The sequence below is a fragment of the Salmo salar genome, chromosome ssa04 (assembly GCF_905237065.1).
Source record: "Salmo salar chromosome ssa04, Ssal_v3.1, whole genome shotgun sequence".
NCBI lineage: Eukaryota > Metazoa > Chordata > Actinopteri > Salmoniformes > Salmonidae > Salmo > Salmo salar.
The window spans coordinates 80,182,201-80,203,600 of record NC_059445.1 but is presented as its reverse complement, the minus strand read 5'-3'; the positions used below and the strand labels follow the sequence as shown (position 1 = coordinate 80,203,600).

The window sequence follows — 21,400 nt, the reverse complement described above, 5'->3', positions numbered from 1 at the left end:
GTAGAAAGCCCCTTGGTAATAACCAGGTCCAGTAGAAAGCCCCTTGGTTATAACCAGGTCCAGTAGAAAGCCCCTTGGTAATAACCAGGTCCAGTAGAAAGCCCCTTGGTAATAACCAGGTCCAGTAGAAAGCCCCTTGGTTATAACCAGGTCCAGTAGAAAGCCCCTTAGTAATAACCAGGTCCAGTAGAAAGCCCCTTGGTAATAACCAGGTCTAGTAGAAAGCCCCTTGGTAATAACCAGGTCCAGTAGAAAGCCCCTTGGTAATAACCAGGTACAGAGTATGGCTGTGGTTATGGGTGGGCCCCATAACCACAAAACATCCATTCTCTAAACTAAATGTCCTTACAGCTGAGAGCATTAGTAAAAATAGAGGCTGTTCCCCCAACCTTTCCCCTTTTCTGATAGAGTATGAAAAGCTGTAGTCCGTGGGGAAGGCTTCAAAAAGAGCTGCACTAAAGTCTGAAGACTGTGTGTTTCTCACTGAAACATGGCTATCAACTTTGTGCTCAATTGCATTAAATGGTGCGGTTTTTCACTGGTGAAGATGAGAGAGATGCAGGTGGTCTTGATGTCACCTCCATCTCACTCCTCTTTTATCTGTGATGAACCAGGCCATGTTGAGAACCCCTCCTTCCTCCTCTACACACAAACAACTTCTCAAACCCCGACATGTTTTGTTTTTATGCAAACTGGGATAGCTTGTAACAAGGTATTGTATTTGGCTAAGTGGTGGTCTGATTTGTTTGGCCTAAAATAGTGCTGTGTAGACAGGTGTAGTGGCGTCCTTGGTATTGTGAAGTGTGTACTCACTGTCTTAGTGGTAGTTGGTGTTTTAGAGTTACAGTAGTGTAATGCAACACAAACATTGGCACACACACACGATAACATACACACTATACATACACATGGATTTAGTACTGTAGATATGTGGTAGTGGTGGAGTAGGGGCCTGAGGGCACACAGTGTGTTATGAAATCTGTGAATGTATTGTAATGTTTTAAAATTGTATAAACTGATTTCATTTTGCTGGACCCCAGGAAGAGTAGCTGCTGCTTTGGCTGCAGCTAATGGGGATCCATAATAAATACAAATACAAATGCTAACTCCCATTCGCTAGTTTCCCCATTGGTCCCTCATATAGGGATCATCAGCTAGTGCACTCTTTGTACCCCTTCATAACAGTCCCCATTGCATAGTTTTTTCTCCTGTACTTTGTTAAACACAAGACTAACACGTGTAATGTTTGGTCTGTCTGTATCTGTTCATGAGTGTCTACCTGTTAGCTCTCTGTCTAGCTACGTATAGTTGTAAACACACAGTTAGCTAGCCATTTACATTAGCATTTCTACTCCATGTTAAGTAGGCTGCTATTTCTGCTGCAGCATTCTGCTCCCTCCATAGGAATATTAATGGACTTGGCCTTGTAGCTGCGTCTGCCCAGCAGTAGGTAGAATACTTATAGATGGACCGTACCAGCGGAGCTGCATGCCCATCCCTTTTGGGATGCTAATGACTGTGCTGCTCCTCATCAGGAACGGCAGCCATGTTGTTAAGCTGGCTTAAAGTAAAAGGTTAATACGCTTTAATGAGATTTTTTTTGTCTGTTCAGAAAAATACTTAATGTTCATCCATTCGACGAAAGTGTCTGATTATTAAATACAGTTTATAGATTCACATTTCTCATCACCTCTCTCAGAGAGGACTGCTCTTTTGACCTTGGAGATGGTAATTCACTAAATACCATGGGTGAGTTATGTAGATTTACAGTCCAATACCTCCCCACAGCCTGGTCCCATTCCTCTGGTCTCCTGTACAGACTACCCTACACCACTGAGACAGATGTCCCAGCAACATTCATCATGTCCTCTTCGTTCACCTAGCCTGGGAGAATATTACATCTTCTGAGGGTGTATTACATTGACTGCAGTCGTCAATGATATACTGTAAAGCATCTCTCCTGTTGATTTCACTCCCTGTGTCTTGTAATCTCATCAGCTTCCCCTAATCAAATTCTCTCATGAGGCAGCACTACACCCCGGCCAGCCTCCAGAGGCAAATCAACCACCGCAGATTAATCGGCTGTGAACTTATTCTCTTTTATTGAATACTCTTTGCTGTGAATGGATATTGAAGAAAACAATTTATCGCACGCCAAATCCCTCCATTGTGATGCTAGGGTATATAGCTGTATAAAATCCACATGCACAAGAAGAGCATTGTTATGATGAAATGCAATTCCCCTGCCAATAGTGTTTTTTATAGCGCTTATTGTGTGCTGCAACCTGCAACGTCAGACAGAGACTAAAGATATAAAGTTGGTGAGCTGGTGCAAGTTACTCTGTCACTAAATCACAATTACTGACCTCTTCTCTGGTCCCATCCACACCTCCTCTCTTTTCCTCCCTCCCTCCCCCTTCTCTCCCTCTCTCCCTCCACCCCTCCCTCCCTACCCCTTCTCTCCCTCCCTCTCCTTCCCCACTCCCTCCCTCCCTCCCTCCCTCTACTCCCCTCCCTCCCTTTCCTTCCCCACTCACTCCCTCCCTCCCTCTACTCCCCTCCCTCTCCTTCCCCACTCACTCCCTCCCTCCCTCTACTCCCCCCCTCCCTCCTCCCCCCTCCCTCTCCTCCCCACCTCCTCTCTCTTTCTCAGATGGGTGTCCGGGTCAGTGTAACAGGAATGGTCAATGCAGCCTGGGTCAGAACAGCTGGCACTGTGAATGTCACACTGGCTGGAGAGGACCTGGCTGCAGTGTTGCCATGGAGATCTCCTGTGCCGACAACAAGGACAACGAAGGAGGTGAGTGGTGAAGGTTCACAGGAGGAAGGCTGAGGAATGCTGTGTCCACTTAGTAGATTTTCCTATGAAAAGAAAAATGAAGGTATGACGTTCCCATGCATGACTCATGATTTGATTTGGAATCAACAGTGGTTCACTTACAGTATTTGTGCAACTATACTGCTGAAGAGGGAAAAATATCTATTTCCTGTAAATATCCACTTGTAAGGCAGAGCAGCATCTCTCATGTATGGCAGTTGACAAGGTCTTTGATTCTCCCGGACGAGCAGCAGTCAGCCAGACGCCTGCCTGGGTTTCTCTGAGAGGGTTCCTCCCAGTGAGTTGCTCCAGGATCAGAGAGGTGTAATTGTGAGGCTGGTGTTATCAGGCCTGAATGGCCCAATTATGGAATCCTTCTGTCTGTGTGAGCTAGCGCTGAGCAGGCTGGGGGGAGAGGAGAAGCTGTCTGAATCGATGCCGTCTTCACCTTCTCCTCCCCAGAGTGCATGGGGATCAGTGACCTGGAGTTTGCAGAGATGGATGTCCATATTATCTCCTCCTCCCTCCCTGATGGAAGATTAAGTGACCCCCCCCCCCCCCGTGACCATTTGTGAGAGGATCAAAGATGCCTCGGAGATGTAGCAGCTCCGCTCCAAGCAGCCAGCCAGCCCCCATTCAATCTGTCAGTGCAGGGTTATCTAACATGAAAATAATACCCATGACTATTTTTCCTTGCTTAGCGGCTAAGTAGTGTGCCGAGGCCAGAGCTATGTCGATCTTAAAGAGGGCTTTCTCTGTGGCATGTCAGGCAATTGAGTCCGGATGCTATGCTTCCAGGTATCTTAATGCAGCCCCTGGAAGCCTTTCATCTTTAATCTCTCTCGTCTGAGCAATAGGGTAATATGCTCCGAGGACGATAGGGGGTTTTAACAGTCTTACAGCACAGGCCATTTCAATGTGTGGCTGGATGCCTGGCAGGCTGGCTGTTGTGGTTAATCCAAAACATCTTCCTTCTTCATTGGAGTTGTTGTCATACTTCCTACTCACTTCCTTAATATGTCTGTCGGGTGTCTCCCTCCCTCTCTGACTCTCCGTCTCTGTTTGTCTTTGTCTGTTTTATTTCACCAAATAAAAGCTGAAAGATCAGACAGAAAAAGTTTACAAAGTCTGAAAGTAGTTTGCATAGTTGAAAGTGTTTGTTTCGACAGTTCTGAATTAACGCGCTTGCTTGTGTTAGTATGCAGAGAGAGAGAGAGAGAGAGGATACGCCCTTAGGGTTGTGAGTGATGTCCCGTTTGATTTTGATGTCAGTGTCATTGGTTTTTATTAAAAGTACGACAGGCAGGCACTGTGCTGGAGAGCAGGGTGCAGATCACCATTTCTGAAGGAGAACTTCCTTTGTAGGCTCCTGAGTGGTTCAGTGGTCTAAGGCACTGCATCACAGTGCTAGAGGCGTCACTACAGACACTGGTTTGATTCCAGGCTGTATCACAACCGGCCGTGATTGGGAGTCCCATAGGGCAGCGCACAATTGGCCCAGCATCGTCCGGGTTTGGCCGGGGTAGGCCGTCATTGTAAATAAGAATTTGTTTTTAACTGACTTGCCTAGTTAAATAAAGGTTAAATAAATAAAAATGTTTTTTAAAAACTTGAGAATGAGACAAAAATACCACACACATCCTAATGAATATATAACATTAGATGAGGAGAAATAAATGAACTCATGAAAAGAATGGAAAGGGAATATACATTTGCATATATGTTGTTTCACATTGACACAGTATAGAGGGTATACAGATGCTAAACCTGCATGTTTTGAAATGTTCTTTGTTGCACTGTTTTCTACTTGACAATGATCTTGTTCTATTCTGCCCAACAACAAAAGGAAAAATGACAAATCAAAAAACGCCATTGAATCATTATTTTGTTGCAGCGGTGTCTGTCTGTCCAGATGATTTTATCATGTGCTTCCCCTTGCAGACGGACTGACAGACTGCATGGATCCCGACTGCTGCGCTCAGAGTCTGTGCCTGACCAATCCGCTGTGCCTGGGAGCAAGGGATCCACTGCAGATCATCCAGCAGAGCCAATCACCTTCGCTGAAAGTCAGGTCATTCTACGACAGAGTCAAGTTACTGGTGGGGAGGGATGGCACCCACATCATCCCTGGAAACAACCCCTTCAACTCAAGGTAGTGTACCCATCTATCAATTCTACTTACTTCAGGATATAATCAACTGTTTATACAGTAAACATCAGCATAAGGTCAGAATATTCTAAAGTAATTACCACTGACTTTCACAGTCATACAGAGCATTCGGAAAGTATTCAGACCCCTTGACTTTTTCCACATTTTGATACATTACAAAAAATTACAAAAAAATTATTCTCATCAATCTACACACAATACCCCTTAATGACAAAGTGATAACAGATTTTTAGAAGTTTTTGCGAATGTATTATTATTATTTACATAAGTGTTCAGACCATTTGCTATGAGACTCGAAAATTGAGCTCAGGTGCATCCTGTTTCCATTGATCCTCCTTGAGATGTTTCTACAACTTGATTGGAGTCCACCTGTGGTAAATTTAATTGATTGGACATGATTTGGAAAGGCACACACCCGTCTATTTAAGATCCCACAGTTGACAGTGCATGTCAGCGAAAAAACCAAGCCATGAAGTTGAAGGAATTTTCCGTAAGGCACCGAGATAGGATTGTGTCGAGGCACAGATCTGGGGAAGGGTACCAAACATTTCTGCATCATTGAAGGTCCCCAAGAACACAGTGGCCTCCATAATTCTTAAATGGAAGACGCTTGGAACCACCAAGACTTTTCCTACAGCTGGCCGCCCGGCCAAACTAAGTATTCGGGGGAGAAGGGCCTTGGTCAGGGAGGCAACCAAGACCCCTATGGTTACTCTGACAGAGCTCTAGAGTTCCTCTGTGGAGATGGGAGAACCTTACAGAAGAACAACCATCTCTGCAGCACTCCACCAATCAGGCCTTTATGGTAGAGTGGCCAGACGGAAGCCACTGGTCAGTAAAAGGCACATGATAACCTGCTTGGAGTTTGCCAAAAGGCACCAAACTTCTTCCATGAGAAACAAGATTCTCTGGTCTGATGAAACCAAGATTGAGCTCTTTGGCCTGAATGCCAAGCGTCATGTCTGGAGGAAACCTGGAACCATCCCTACGGTGAAGCATGGTGGTGGCAGCATCATGCTGTGGGGGTGTTTTTCAGTGGCAGGGACTGGGAGACTAGTCAGGATCGAGGGTAAGATGAACAGAGCAAGGTACAGACAGATCCTTGATGAAAACCTGCTCCAGAGCGCTCAGGACCTTAGACTGGGGTGAAGGTTCACCTTCCAACAGGACATGACCCTAACCACACAGCCAAGATAACGCAGGAGTGGCTTCGGGACAAGTCTCTGAATGTCCTTGAGTTGCCCAGCCGGAGCCCGGACTTGAACCCGATCGAACATCTCTGGAGAAACCTGAAAATAGCTGTGCATCGACGCTCCCCATCCAACCTGACAGAGCTTGAGAGGATCTGCAGAGAAGAATGGGAGAAACTCCCCAAATGCAGGTGTGCCAAGCTTGTAGCGTCATACCCAAGAAGACTTGAGGCTGTAATCGCTGCCAAAGGTGCTTCAACAAAGTACAGAGTAAAGGGTCTTAATACTTATGTAATGTGATATTTGCAACAACAACAACAACAATTTGCCTTTATGCGGTATTGTGTGTAGATTGATGAGGGGAAAAAACTATTTCATCCATTTTAGAATAAGACTGTAAACATAACAAAATGTGTAAAAAGTAAAGGGGTCTGAATACTTTCCGAATGCAATGTACATTGACAGTTTTGATTAATGTGCTGTTACACCATCTTCATACCTTCACCTTGCAGCTATATTCTCTCTTACAGCCTGGCAGCGTTGATCAGAGGCCAGGTCGTGACCACGGACGGGACACCCCTGGTGGGGGTCAACGTGACGTTTGTCAAGTACCCTCACTATGGCTACACCTTGACTCGTCAGGACGGCATGTAGGGGATTTTTTGGTGTTTGAATATGACAACAGATCTTTAGATGTATGAATGGATTTATGTCCCTTAGGTCCCCCATGACTTAGATATCTTTGAGTGATTTGAGGATGGTGAGGATCAAAGGGTTTATAACCCCCTTGTTCTCTTTCTTTGTTCCTCTCTAGATTTGACCTGGTGGCCAATGGGGGTGTGTCTCTGGCCCTGCGCTTCGAGCGAGCTCCGTTCCTGAGCCAGGAGCGCACTGTGTGGCTGCCCTGGAACCGGTTCTATGCCATGGATACACTGGTGCTGAAGACAGAGGAGAATACCATCCCAGCCTGTGAGCTCAGTGGCTACGTCCACCCAGACCCTGTGGTGGTGGCCTCGCCCCTCTCCTCCTTCTTCAGCTCCCACCCTGCAGAGAGGCACATCATCCCTGAGACTCAGGTACATACACAGCGCTCTCGCTCTCTCTCTCTCTCGCTCTCTCGCTCTGTGTCTCTCTCGCTCTCTGTCTCTCGCTCTCTCTCTCTGTCTCTCTCTCTCTGTCTCTCGCTCTGTCTCTCTCTCTCTCTAGCTCTGTCTCTCTCTCTCTCTAGCTCTGTCTCTCTCACTCTCTGTCTCTCGCTCTCTGTCTCTCTCGCTCTCTGTCTCTCTCGCTCTCTGTCTCTCTCTCTCTCTCTCTCTGTCTCTCGCTTTGTCTCTCTCTCTCTGTCTCTCACTTTGTCTCTCTCTCTCTCTCTCTCTCTCTAGCTCTGTTTCTCTCACACTTTCTTGTCTTCTCTCTCTCACATCTCTCTCTTCCTCTCTCTTTCCCTCTCTCCCTGCTCCTCCTAGGTGGTTCATGAGCAGTTGGAGATCCCGGGCACAGGTCTGAAGCTGTGCTACCTGAGCTCTCGTGCCTCCGGATACCGCGCCCTGCTGAAGGTGACCATGACCCAGGCCCTGGTGCCTCTCTCCCTGGCCAAGGTGCACCTGATGGTGGCCGTGGAGGGACATCTCTTCCAGAAGTGGTTCCATGCCTCTCCTAACCTGGCCTACACCTACATCTGGGACAAGACAGATGCCTACAGGCAGAGGGTCTATGGTCTGACCCAAGCGTCTGGTGAGTAGCAGCGTGAGATGTTTGTTCTGTTATATTAGATGTAACCATCTATCTAGACACAGTACCATGTTAGCTGTTACTGCAACAGGTTGGCAGAGCTTTCTGACAATCTCTCACTCAACTAATCAAACATAAGCTTTCTATCCTTCTCTAAATTATCACATGTTTCATTAAGTTAACACCAGCACAGTAACATACTGTGACACTGTGTAGGTGTGAACAGTTGTCTACCTCGGGCCCCATCCATTCACACATACAGCATGTGATCAGGCTGAGTACGTTTCTCTCCACACACACACACACACACACACACACACACACACACACACACACACACACACACACACACACACACACACACACACACACACACACACACACACACACACACACACACACACACACACACACACACACACACGTCTCATTAAATGTCACTCGCCTGATTAACATTCTTATTGAAGTAAACTAAACCTTGTCTACGTGCGTGTATCACATGTGGTTGGTGTGACCATGAAGAGTATATTTAGAGCATTCACTGTCTACGTGCCATGCAATGTGATTCAATTCTGTGTTACTTATGAGTTGATGCTAAAGTTTGGGATGGAGAATAAAGTGGTATTTCTCCTCTGTTTTTCTACAGTGTCAGTGGGGTTTGAGTATGAGACGTGTCCCAGTCAGATCCTGTGGGAGAAGAGGACAGCGGTGCTGCAGGGATATGAGCTGCTGCTCTCCAACTTAGGGGGCTGGTCCCTGGACAAACATCACTCCCTCAACATTGCCAGTGGTACGACCCTACAACGTTTTATTTTCATATTTTATGGATTTTATTTATTTTATTGAGATAGGACAGTGGAGAGTAGACAGGAAAGGTAAGAGAGATCGGAAAGGGCAATGTGTTCTTAACTGACTTGCCTAGTTAAAAAAAAAACATACTTTAAAAGTCAGAACAGGGCCATTTTAGAAGTGAGTTCACTCACGCCGGGACAGATAGGCTACTATCACAGTCAGATCATTCACAACTGTGTGAATTCTTTATGTTTTTTGTTTAGTGTTGTGAAACGTTAAAAAGGTCTGGCTACATGGTCACTGAAACCAGACCACTTATTTGAGCGCATGAATGAATGTTTAACATCCAAGTAGCCTTGTCTTGTCTCATCTGTATATCAGTGCAGTGCCACTGGTAATCTCCTCCGACAACACTGGTCTTTCACCTCCGTGTTTGACAGCATTAGCCGTGCCCTGAATACCAATAGAATATTCCTGTGTGTGTGTAGGCAATGACAAGCAGGGAGTCAATGACAACAGCTGGTCTTACTGGGGTTCGACACATAATGAAAAGACATTACAGACAAAAGACTTTACAATTTACATACATTTACAAGTGTGTGTGTGTGTGTGTGTGTGTGTGTGTGTGTGTGTGTGTGTGTGTGTCCAGAAGTCCCCACAAGAATAGTAAACAAACAAAAAATGTGACCAACTGAGGACATTTTGTTTGTCTCCACAAGGTCAAATGCTATTTCTATTGGGTTTAGAATTCGGGTTAGTTTTGGGGTTAAGGTTAGGTTTTCGGGTTAGTGTACCGTTTAGGGCTAGGGAAAATAGGATTGGGACTGTATTGTGTTTCCCCACAAGGTTAGATACACATGCAGTGGCATCAGAAATGATTCACACCCCTTGACTTTTCCCACATTTTGTTGCTACAAAAGTCGGATTGAAATGGATGTAATTGTAATGTTTCGTCAACGATCTACACAAGGTACTCTGTCATGTCAAAGTGGAAGAAAAATGCAATTTTTTTTACTTTTTTTATATGAAAAATAAAACATTAGATAAGTATTCAACCCCCCCCCCCCCCCCGAGACAATACATGTTAGAAACCATTTCTTCTAGGCTCAGATGAAAGATATGACATATACAGTGGGAGTGGCTATGTCAGCTACCATCTTCAGTAGCTTTCCATCTAAATTGTGAATGACAGAAGGTTTGTCATTATTGATGGATAACAATAACTTTTCCACCTCTCCCACACTAACTTTACAAAATTCTGACTTACAATGCTTTTCTTTTATTATAAAGAATGTTATGCCCGAGTACGATGGCTCACTGTTCGTTGTTGGCATTTCCTGTCTTAAGTTTTCCCACTCTGCCAATGAAGAAATCATTCAATAATTGGCAACGGGATGAATAAGCCATCTGATTGGATGAAAGATGCAGTTGAATTTGTCTTTCTACCCATAATTTCATTTAACGTATTCCAATTTTTTTATTCTTTATATCATTGATCTTGGCTTCATAATACAGTTTCTTCCTTTTTGTTGAGTTTATTTACGTCATTTCTCAATTTGCAGTAAGTCAGCCAGTCAGATGTGCAGCCAGACTTATTAGCCACTAATATACTACTCTGACGCTCACCCCCTGAAACCCACCTTGTTTCTATAGCAACAGTTTGAGCAGTATTGGATTACAGATTGAATTATTTTGTTTTATTTTTGGGAAAGTCTAAAATGATAAGTAAGTTCATATTAAGATGGAAGTTGATTGAAAAAGTGTCACTGGGTCTTTGTTCCCTTGCTGTATTTTTAGGATCTAAAAATATATTGTTTTGAATCAGAACTGTTTGTCTCTACTGTTTCAGGGATCTTACATAAGGGCAGTGGGGAGAACGTGTTTGTCTCAGAGCAGCAGCCTCCAGTCATCAACAGCATCATGGGTAATGGGCGCAGGCGCAGTATCTCCTGTCCCAGCTGCAGTGGTCTGGCCGAGGGCAACAAGCTGCTGGCCCCTGTGGCTCTGGCCTGTGGGGGGGACGGCAGCCTGTATGTGGGAGACCTCAACTTTATCCGCCGGGTCTATCCCACCCTCAACACCACGGCTGTGCTGGAGCTCAGGTAAGGTGTCAACGTACAGAGGGTGTCAGTGGAGGAGGGTGTCAGTGGAGGAGGGTGTCAGTGAGGGAGGGTGTCAGTGCGGGAGGGTGCCAGTGGAGGAGGGTGCCAGTGCGGGCGGGTGCCAGTGGAGGAGGGTGCCAGTGGAGGAGGGTGTCAGTGGAGGAGGGTGTCAGTTGAGGAGGGTGTCAGTTGAGGAGGGTGTCAGTGCGGGAGGGTGCCAGTGAGGAGGGTGCCAGTGGAGGAGGGTGCCAGTGGAGGAGGGTGCCAGTGGAGGAGGGTGCCAGTGGAGGAGGGTGCTAGTGGAGGAGGGTGCCAGTGGAGGAGGGTGCCAGTGGAGGAGGGTGCCAGCGTAGGAGGGTGTCAGCGTAGGAGGGTGTCAGCGTAGGAGGGTGTCAGCATAGGAGGGTGCCAGCGTAGGAGGGTGCCAGCGTAGGAGGGTGCCAGCGTAGGAGGGTGCCAGTAGAGGAGGGTTTAAGGAGGATGATGGGTGGAAACTAACAAGGTTGTTTTCTTTGTTTTCAGAAATAAAGACTTGAGGCATGGGTAAGTTATGCGTCCTCCAACAGCTTGGTGACATTGCCTGACATACAGCTGTAGCAAAAGCAATAGTTATCTTCCTGTATGTTGGGGTGCCTTCAGAATGTATTCCCAATCTCTGTTTTAGTCCTTTGAGGGATTATCTATCACACCTCTTGAAATAGATTTTTGTTGCTGGAGGTTATTATTATTATTAACATCTAAAATATTATCTCATATAATTTCTCCGTAGGAACAACCCAACACACAAGTACTACCTAGCGGTGAACCCAATGTCTGGGGCGGTCTTTCTCTCAGACACCAACTCTCGGCAGATATACCGCCTGCGCTCACTGACCAGCGGGCGGCAGTTGTTGGACAATGCCCAGGTGGTGGCTGGGACCGGCGAGCAGTGTGTCCCCTTCGACGAGGCTCGCTGTGGGGACGGGGGCAAGGCCATGGAGGCAGCACTCATGAACCCCAGGGGTGAGTACCAGGAGCAGGGGCTATCAACCAGGACTTGGGAGGTGACAGTGACTTGTTACTGAGTACTGTTCCAGGGCTGCTGTGCTCCACACATTCACTATAAAATCAGTTCCACTCTTCTAATGTCCTTAAGGATTATTTTGCTATAGCTGACTGTCACTTGCAAACTGTCACTTACAAACTGTCACTTGCAAACTGTCATTTACACATTTATTGTGGGATTTTACACAGGTTCACCTGCTGTTCATTTGGGGTGTTTAGCTGTCACTCAATATCACTGGAAGTTGGTGGCAGCTTAATTGGGGATGGGCTCGTGGTAATGGCTGGAGTGGAATAGGTGGAATGGTATCAAATTCCATTTGCTCCGTTCCAGTCATTATTATGAGCCGTCATCCCCTCAGCAGCCTCCACTGTAGTATATCTATCTAGTGTAGGCTGTCTTCAGGGGGTGGGTGTATGGAAATGACAGTGATTTGTTCGGAGCAGTGACCTGGAGAAGAAACGACCGCAGTTCTTGACACCAAACTGCCAGGCGTAGTGTTGCATTGTCACTTGGTGTCACAAGAGAGATGACAAGCTAGCACACCGACATCCTGGTGTCAGTATGATGTTACAACAGAATGCCTGATGAGCACAACTTTGACTTTGTTTTGACTGTTTGTGTTAGCAGCACCAGAATTACTTTTCACATGTCAGAATGATGAGATTTCTAACGCTGCCCCTCTCATGTCTTTCTGTCTGTCAGGGATTGCTGTGGATAAGAACGGTCTCATGTATTTTGTTGACGCCACCATGATCCGTAAGGTGGACCAGAACGGCATCATCTCCACCCTGATCAAGACCAATGACCTCACAGCGGTCCGCCCACTCAGCTGTGACTCCAGCATGGACGTCAGTCAGGTCAGCAGGGAAACATGGGGAGCAAGAAAATCTATGTTTTATATGTTTATATTTTGGACTTATAGGCCCTTTGGGGCAGAACACCTGTGTAGTGCTGCTGAGGCTAGCCGGTGCATTCTCAAGGATATCTCCATCCCTCTGCCTTATGGACAAATACACTAAGCTGGACAACTACAGAGACTATATTTTAGAGGGATATACACTACATGACTAAAAGTATGTGGACACCTGCTCATCAAACATCTCATTCCAAAATCATGGTCATTAATATGGAGTTGGTCCCCCCTTTGCTGCTATAACAGCCTCCACTCTTCAGGGAAGGCTTTCCACTAGATGTTGGAATGTTGCTGCAGAGACTTACTTCCATTCAGCCACAAGAGCATTAGTGAGGTCGGACACTGATGTTGGGCGATTAGGCCTGGGTAGGCCAGTCAAGTTCTTCCACACCGATCTCAACAAACCATTTCTATATGGACCTTGCTTTGTGCACGTGGGCACTGTCATGCTGAAACAGGAAAGGACCTTCCCCAAACTTGTCTAGAATGTCATTGTATGTTGTAGCGTTAAGATTTCCCTTTGCTGGAACTAAAGGACTAAACACAAACCATGAAAAACAGCCCCAGACCATTATTCCTCCTCCACCAGTGTACAGTTGGCACTATGCATTGGGGTATGTAGCGTTCTCATGGCATCCGCCAAACCCATAGTCCAATGGCGGCGCGCTTTACACCACTCCAGCTGGTTGCTCGGCCATGGAAACCCATTTCATGAGGCTCCTGACGAACAGTTCTTGTGCCGACGTTGCTTCCAGAGGCAGTTTGGATCTCGGTAGTAAGTGTTGCAATCGAGGACAGACGCGCTTCAGCACTCAGCGGTCCTGTTCTGTGAGCTTGTGTGGCCTACCACTTCGCGGCTGAGCCGTTGTTGTTCCAAGACGTTTCCACTTCACAATAACAGCACTTACAGTTGACCGGGGCAGCTCTAGCTGGGCAGAAATCTGACAAACTGACTTGTTAGAAAGGTGGCATCCTATGACGGTGCCACGTTGAAAGACACAGCTCTTCAGAAAGGCCATTCTACTGCCAATGTTTTTCTATGGAGATTGCATGGCTGTATGCTCGATTTGATACACCTGTTAGAAACGGGTATGGATGAAATAGCCAAATCCACTCATTTGAAGGGGTGTCCACATATTTTGTTTCTATAGGGTATCTACTACTGGTCCTACATAGTGCTGCCTGTTTGTAGTCATACATTGACAGTATCGATACCCACCTATACAGAAATCCAATCTCTGCCGTCTTCTGAGTAGAGTTGCACAATTCCGATATCTTTCCCAGAATTCCCAGGTTTACCAGATTCTCCCGGTTGGAAGATTTTTGGAATCAGGAGGGAATAACCTGGGAATTTTGTGGAAGTTCCCAGAATTGTGCAACCCTACTTCTGAATAGTGTGTGAGAGAGAGAAAGTTGGATAGACTTGACAGACTAGAGAGAGAGATCTACAGAGGGCTGGGGGGGAGACTAGAGGGAGAGCTCTACAGAGGGCTGGGGGAGAGACTAGAGGGAGAGCTCTACAGAGGGCTGGGGGAGAGACTAGAGGGAGAGATCTACAGAGGGCTGGGGGGAGAAATACTAGAGGGAGAGATCTACAGAGGGCTGGGGGAGACTAGAGGGAGAGATCTACAGAGGGCTGGGGGAGAGACTAGAGGGAGAGATCTACAGAGGGCTGGGGGAGACTAGAGGGAGAGATCTACAGAGGGCTGGGGGGAGACTAGAGGGAGAGATCTACAGAGGGCTGGGGGAGACTAGAGGGAGAGATCTACAGAGGGCTGGGGGAGACTAGAGGGAGAGCTCTACAGAGGGCTGGGGGAGACTAGAGGGAGAGATCTACAGAGGGCTGGGGGAGACTAGAGGGAGAGCTCTACAGAGGGCTGCGGCGGAGAAAGACCAGAGGGAGAGCTCTACAGAGGGCTGGGGGAGAGACTAGAGGGAGAGATCTACAGAGGGCTGGGGGAGACTAGAGGGAGAGATCTACAGAGGGCTGGGGGAGACTAGAGGGAGAGCTCTACAGAGGGCTGGGGGGAGACTAGAGGGAGAGATCTACAGAGGGCTGGGGGGGAGACTAGAGGGAGAGATCTACAGAGGGCTGGGGGAGAGACTAGAGGGAGAGATCTACAGAGGGCTGGGGGGAGACTAGAGGGAGAGATCTACAGAGGGCTGGGGAGACTAGAGGGAGAGATCTACAGAGGGCTGGGGGTGAGACTAGAGGGAGAGATCTACAGAGGGCTGGGGGAGAGACTAGAGGGAGAGATCTACAGAGGGCTGGGGGAGACTAGAGGGAGAGATCTACAGAGGGCTGGGGGAGACTAGAGGGAGAGATCTACAGAGGGCTGGGGGAGACTAGAGGGAGAGATCTACAGAGGGCTGGGGGAGACTAGAGGGAGAGATCTACAGAGGGCTGGGGGAGAGAAAGACTAGAGGGAGAGATCTACAGAGGGCTGGGGGAGAGACTAGAGGGAGAGATCTACAGAGGGCTGGGGGAGACTAGAGGGAGAGCTCTACAGAGGGCTGGGGGAGACTAGAGAGAGAGCTCTACAGAGGGCTGGGGGAGAGAGACTAGAGGGAGAGATCTACAGAGGGCTGGGGGGAGACTAGAGGGAGAGATCTACAGAGGGCTGGGGGAGACTAGAGGGAGAGCTCTACAGAGGGCTGGGGGAGACTAGAGGGAGAGCTCTACAGAGGGCTGGGGGGGAGACTAGAGGGAGAGATCTACAGAGGGCTGGGGGAGACTAGAGGGAGAGCTCTACAGAGGGCTGGGGGGAGACTAGAGGGAGAGATCTACAGAGGGCTGGGGGAGAAAGACTAGAGGGAGAGATCTACAGAGGGCTGGGGGAGACCAGAGGGAGAGATCTACAGAGGGCTGGGGGAGAGACTAGAGGGAGAGATCTACAGAGGGCTGGGAGGGAGAAATACTAGAGGGAGAAATCTACAGAGGGCTGGGGGAGAGACTAGAGGGAGAGATCTACAGAGGGCTGGGGGGAGAAATACTAGAGGGAGAAATCTACAGAGGGCTGGGGGAGAGACTAGAGGGAGAGATCTACAGAGGGCTGGGGGAGAGACTAGAGAGAGAGATCTACAGAGGGCTGGGGGGGAGACTAGAGGGAGAGATCTACAGAGGGCTGGGGGAGACTAGAGGGAGAGATCTACAGAGGGCTGGGGGGAGACTAGAGGGAGAGATCTACAGAGGGCTGGGGGGAGAAAGACTAGAGGGAGAGATCTACAGAGGGCTGGGGGGAGACTAGAGGGAGAGATCTACAGAGGGCTGGGGGGAGACTAGAGGGAGAGATCTACAGAGGGCTGGGGGGGAGACTAGAGGGAGAGATCTACAGAGGGCTGGGGGAGACTAGAGGGAGAGCTCTACAGAGGGCTGGGGGGAGACTAGAGGGAGAGATCTACAGAGGGCTGGGGGAGAAAGACCAGAGGGAGAGATCTACAGAGGGCTGGGGGGAGACCAGAGGGAGAGCTCTACAGAGGGCTGGGAGAGATCAGAGGGCGAGATCTACAGAGGGCTGGGGGGGAGACCAGAGGGAGAGCTCTACAGAGGGCTGGGAGAGATCAGAGGGCGAGATCTACAGAGGGCTGGGGGAGACTAGAGGGAGAGATCTACAGAGGGCTGGGGGGGAGACCAGAGGGAGAGCTCTACAGAGGGCTGGGAGAGATAAGGGAGAGATCTACAGAGGGCTGGGGGAGACTAGAGGGAGAGATCTACAGAGGGCTGGGGGGGAGAATTCCAGTGGATTTGTGATGACTCATATGTTCTGTGTTTGTTGATCCAGGTGCGTCTGGAGTGGCCCACTGACCTGGCGGTGAACCCTACAGACAACTCTCTGTATGTTCTGGAGAACAATGTGATCATGCGAATCACTGAGAACCACCAGGTCAGCATCATCGCTGGGAGGCCCATGCACTGCCAGGTCCCAGGCATCGACTACTCCCTGAGCAAGCTGGCCATCCACTCAGCTCTGGAGAGCGCCACGGCCATCGCCATCTCCCACACCGGCGTGCTCTACATCGCCGAGACGGACGAGAAGAAGATCAACCGCGTGCGGCATGTCAGCGCCTCCGGAGAGATCTCTCCACTGGCCGGCGCCACCTCCGAGTGCGACTGCAAGAACGACGTCAACTGCCAGTGCTTCTCTGGCGACGAGGGCTACGCCACAGACGCCGGGCTCAACGCCCCCTCCTCGCTCGCCGTGTCTCCCGACGGCACACTGTTCATCGCTGACCTAAACAACATCCGCGTGCGGGCGGTGAGGCGCAACAGGCCCATGGCCACGCCCATAGGGCTGTATGAGGTGGGGTCACCACGGGAACAGGAGCTCTACGTGTTCAGTAGAGATGGGCTCCACAGACACACAGTCAGTCTGATCACCGGAGAACTCCTCTATAACTTCACCTACGGGCCGGACGGGGAGCTGGCTGCCGTGGCTGATAACTGTAACAACACCCTGAGGGTGAGGAGGGACGGCTCTGGCCAGCTGAGGCTGGTGCTTCTGCCTGAGAACCAGGTGGTCAGCCTGGGGCTGGACCCTGCCGGCGGCCTGCGCTCCGTATCTGCATTAAACCAGGAAGTGGCGCTGATGAGCTATGCTGCGAACACAGGGCTGCTGGCCTCCAAGGCTGATGAGACTGGATGGACCAACTTCTATGAGTAAGGGAAAGGGAAAAGGAGGATACCTAGTCTGCTGTCCAACTGAATGAAAGGGGGGATACCTAGTCTGCTGTCCAACTGAATGAAAGGGGGGATACCTAGTCTGCTGTCCAACTGAATGAAAGGGGGGATACCTAGTCTGCTGTCCAACTGAATGAAAGGGGGGATACCTAGTCTGCTGTCCAACTGAATGAAAGGGGGGATACCTAGTCTGCTGTCCAACTGAATGAAAGGGGGGATACCTAGTCTGCTGTCCAACTGAATGAAAGGGGGGATACCTAGTCTGCTGTCCAACTGAATGAAAGGGGGATACCCAGTCTGCTGTCCAACTGAATGAAAGGGGGGATACCTAGTCTGCTGTCCAACTGAATGAAAGGGGGGATACCTAGTCTGCTGTCCAACTGAATGAAAGGGGGGATACCTAGTCTGCTGTCCAACTGAATGAAAGGGGGGGATACCTAGTCAGCTGTCCAACTGAATGAAAGGGGGGATACCTAGTCTGCTGTCCAACTGAATGAAAGGGGGGGATACCTGGTCAGTTGTCCAACTGAATGAAAGGGGGATAGCTAGTCAGTTGTACAACTGAATGAAAGGGGGGATACCTAGTCAGTTGTACAACTGAATGAAAGGGGGGATACCTGGTCAGTTGTACAACTGAATTAAAGGGGGGATACCTAGTCAGTTGTCCAACTGAATGAAAGGGGGGATACCTAGTCAGTTGTCCAACTGAATGAAAGGGGGGATACCTAGTCAGTTGTCCAACTGAATGAAAGGGGGGATACCTAGTCAGTTGTCCAACTGAATGAAAGGGGGATACCTGGTCAGCTGTACAACTGAATGAAAGGGGGGATACCTGGTCAGTTGTACAACTGAATGAAAGGGGGGATACCTGGTCAGTTGTACAACTGAATGAAAGGGGGGATACCTAGTCAGTTGTCCAACTGAATGAAAGGGGGGATACCTGGTCAGTTGTCCAACTGAATGAAAGGGGGGATACCTAGTCTGCTGTCCAACTGAATGAAAGGGGGGGATACCTAATCTGCTGTCCAACTGAATGAAAGGGGGGATACCTAGTCAGCAGTCCAACTGAATGAAAGGGGGGATACCTAGTCAGATACCATAATTGACATCCACGTCTCCACATTCACGTCTTCAGAGCCTGGGGAACAGTGGGTTTAACTACCTTGCTCAGGGGCAAAACGACAGATTTTTACCTTGGGGATTCGATCCAGCAACCTTCCGGTTACTTGCCCAACTCTCTGTGTGAATATACTTGTGTATATATGTGTAATGTGACTGGGTAAATGAACAATTCAGTGATATAACTCACATGCTCATGTGGGCTGAAGTAAATGAGTAATCACCATGGAAATAATGCATTAGTCAGAGAGAGAGTGAGAGAGAGAGGTCTGGATTCTGTCAGATCAACAGTATGGTTATGTCACTGTAACCATCTGGTATCTGACACTGGTACTACACTGAGTACTAGAGGACATCTGTTGGTCTCACGTTTGATTAAACAATCAAGCTTTGTTTTCCAGCACACATGTCTGATTTTCCTTCCTCCATATGTACATGACTCATGTCCGTCCTATTCTCTCCCCGTGCAGGTATGACAGTGAGGGACATCTGACTAATGTCACCTACCCAACGGGAGTGGTGACCAGCCTGCACCGGGAGATGGAGCAATCCATCAACATCGACGTGGAGAGCTCCAACAGAGATGATGCCATCACCGTCATCACCAACTTGTCCTCTGCGGAGGCGTCCTACACCGTGGTGCAAGGTAACTAACATGTCACCTAAAAAATATCATTCTCATAAAAATATATTCTACCAAATTGGAATTTCGTCACGTTGCTGCCCAACAAGACGGCCCCTGATCCCAGAGGTTATTACAGCCGTTTAGCGGGGAGGGGGAAAGAGCAATAGAGAACGGTTTTCCCCACTGACCCACGGGGGTGTGACAGAAAATAAATGCAATTTCATCTGTACGTCTGGAAACTACTGGAGTCGTGAGAATAACAATTGAAGAGATTTATATGAAAGTCTGCCCTGGGGTGGTGGGGGCTCGTAAAAGAGGGCAAACTGACTTGGCTACTTTTAACTGCACACTTTATTTCAATCTAACGTGGGAGTTCTGACTGAAATGGCGTCTCCAAAGTAGATCTGTCTTTAAAAGCTCGCAAAGTTTACTTCTCCTGTTTCAAGGAGATAAATTGAGTTTGAAAGATGTTAAGAGCTGGTTTTGAGTACTCTTGTTTTGTTAGACGTGTTTCAAGAAGTTTTCCTCACGTTAAACTCCATGGATTATTTTGTTTCCAGATACCTTTTTTTCCTCAATTGTAGTCCATGATATCATTACTGCATGGAAATGGAATAAAAGGCTCATGTTCTGCATTTTGCTGAGAGACTAAAAACCCTCTTATCTTTGGTCATGTCATTCTGAGAGAGGATACTTGTTATTGTCTGGGAGAAAAGTACACACATCCAGAGACTGCATTTCCTCTAATGCAGAGCATTCAATCACATCAAATGGAATGTCTTCTCTGTAATAAAACGTGCCTTTTAGTTTCTCACTTGTCATATAACGTGTGTATGTGTCTGCTGCTCCCCCTGCAGACCAAGTACGGAACAACTACCAGTTCTGTTACAATGGCAGTCTCCGGGTATCGTATGCCAACGGCATGGGCCTCAGTTTCCACACAGAGCCCCACATCCTAGCCGGCTCAGTCAGCCCTACCATTGGTCGGCGTAACATCACTCTGCCCACCGACAGCGGGTTGAATTCCATCGAGTGGAGGATGAGGAAGGAAGTCATTAAAAGTAAAGTGACCATATATGGCAGAAAGTTGAGGGTAAGCTGGAGTGCTCTAATGTCAATCCATTTCTGGAGGTTTTTTAATCAATGCAGCTTGTTGTCTGTCAGACTAAAGGCCATCTCTGTATGATAGCATGTGTCACTGAGAAGAAAAATAGAGCTACAATATATAATTTGGAGAGTAATGTTGTATTTAAATATATATACAGTGTATTCAGACCCCTTGACTTAAAAAAATAAATAATACTTTACAGCCTTATTCTAAAATTGATTAAATTGTTTTTTTTCTTCATCAATCTACACACAATAGCCCATAATGACAAAGCAAAAGCAGGTTTTTAGATATATTTGATAATTTATTCAAAATAAAAACAACGTAATATTGCATTTACATAAGTATTCACACCTTTTACTCAGTACTTTGTTGAAGCACCTTTGGCAGCGATTACAGCCTCAAGTCTTCTTGGGTATGACGCTACAAGCTTGGCACACCTGTATTTGAGGAGTTTCTCCCATTCTTCTCTGCAGATCATCTCAAACTCTGTCAGGTTGGATGGGGAGCGTCGCTGCACAGCTATTTTCAGGTTGATCGGGTTCAAGTCCGGGCTCTGGCTGGGCCACTCAAGGACATTCAGAGACTTGTCCCGAAGCCACTCCCGCATTGTCTTAGCTGTGTGCTTAGGGTCGTTGTCCTGTTGGAAGGTGAACCTTCGCCCCAGTCTGAGGTCCTGAGCGCTCTGGAGCAGGTTTTCATCAAGGATCTCTCTGTACTTCGCTCCGTTCATCTTTCCGTCAATCCTGACTAGTCTCCCAGTCCCTGCCGCTGAAAAGCATCCCCACAGCATGATGCTGCCACCACCATGCTTCACCGTAGTGATGCCAGGTTTCCTCCAGACGTGACGCTTGGCATTCAGGGCAAAGAGTTCAATCTAGGGTTCATCAGAACAGAGAATCTTGTTTCTCATGGTCTTGAGTCTTTAGGTGCCTTTTGGCAAACTCCAAGCAGGCTGTCATGTGCCTTTTACTGAGGAGGGGCTTCCGTCTAGCCACTCTACCATAAAGACCTGATTGGTGAAGTGCTGCTGAGATGGTTGTCCTCCTGGAAGATTCTCCCATCTCCACAAATGAACTCTGGAGCTCTGTCAGAGTGACCATCGGGTT

At 48.1% G+C, this 21,400-nt stretch overlaps 1 protein-coding gene across 2 annotated transcripts in view; it reads left to right on the top strand.

The window, feature by feature from the left end:
* The window catches only part of LOC106603922 (teneurin-2), a 129,269-nt gene that overhangs the window by 101,068 nt on the left and 6,801 nt on the right, over positions 1 to 21,400 (top strand). For both annotated transcript variants that reach the window (XM_045717387.1, XM_045717388.1), the window contains 13 exons: positions 2,654 to 2,800; positions 4,760 to 4,970; positions 6,709 to 6,828; positions 6,993 to 7,254; positions 7,645 to 7,912; positions 8,556 to 8,699; positions 10,551 to 10,803; positions 11,326 to 11,346; positions 11,573 to 11,805; positions 12,551 to 12,705; positions 16,544 to 17,418; positions 19,029 to 19,204; positions 20,041 to 20,276. In XM_045717387.1, coding sequence (XP_045573343.1) covers positions 2,654 to 2,800; positions 4,760 to 4,970; positions 6,709 to 6,828; positions 6,993 to 7,254; positions 7,645 to 7,912; positions 8,556 to 8,699; positions 10,551 to 10,803; positions 11,326 to 11,346; positions 11,573 to 11,805; positions 12,551 to 12,705; positions 16,544 to 17,418; positions 19,029 to 19,204; positions 20,041 to 20,276 — 3,101 coding nt within the window. The remainder of the gene's footprint in view (positions 1 to 2,653; positions 2,801 to 4,759; positions 4,971 to 6,708; positions 6,829 to 6,992; positions 7,255 to 7,644; positions 7,913 to 8,555; positions 8,700 to 10,550; positions 10,804 to 11,325; positions 11,347 to 11,572; positions 11,806 to 12,550; positions 12,706 to 16,543; positions 17,419 to 19,028; positions 19,205 to 20,040; positions 20,277 to 21,400) is intronic.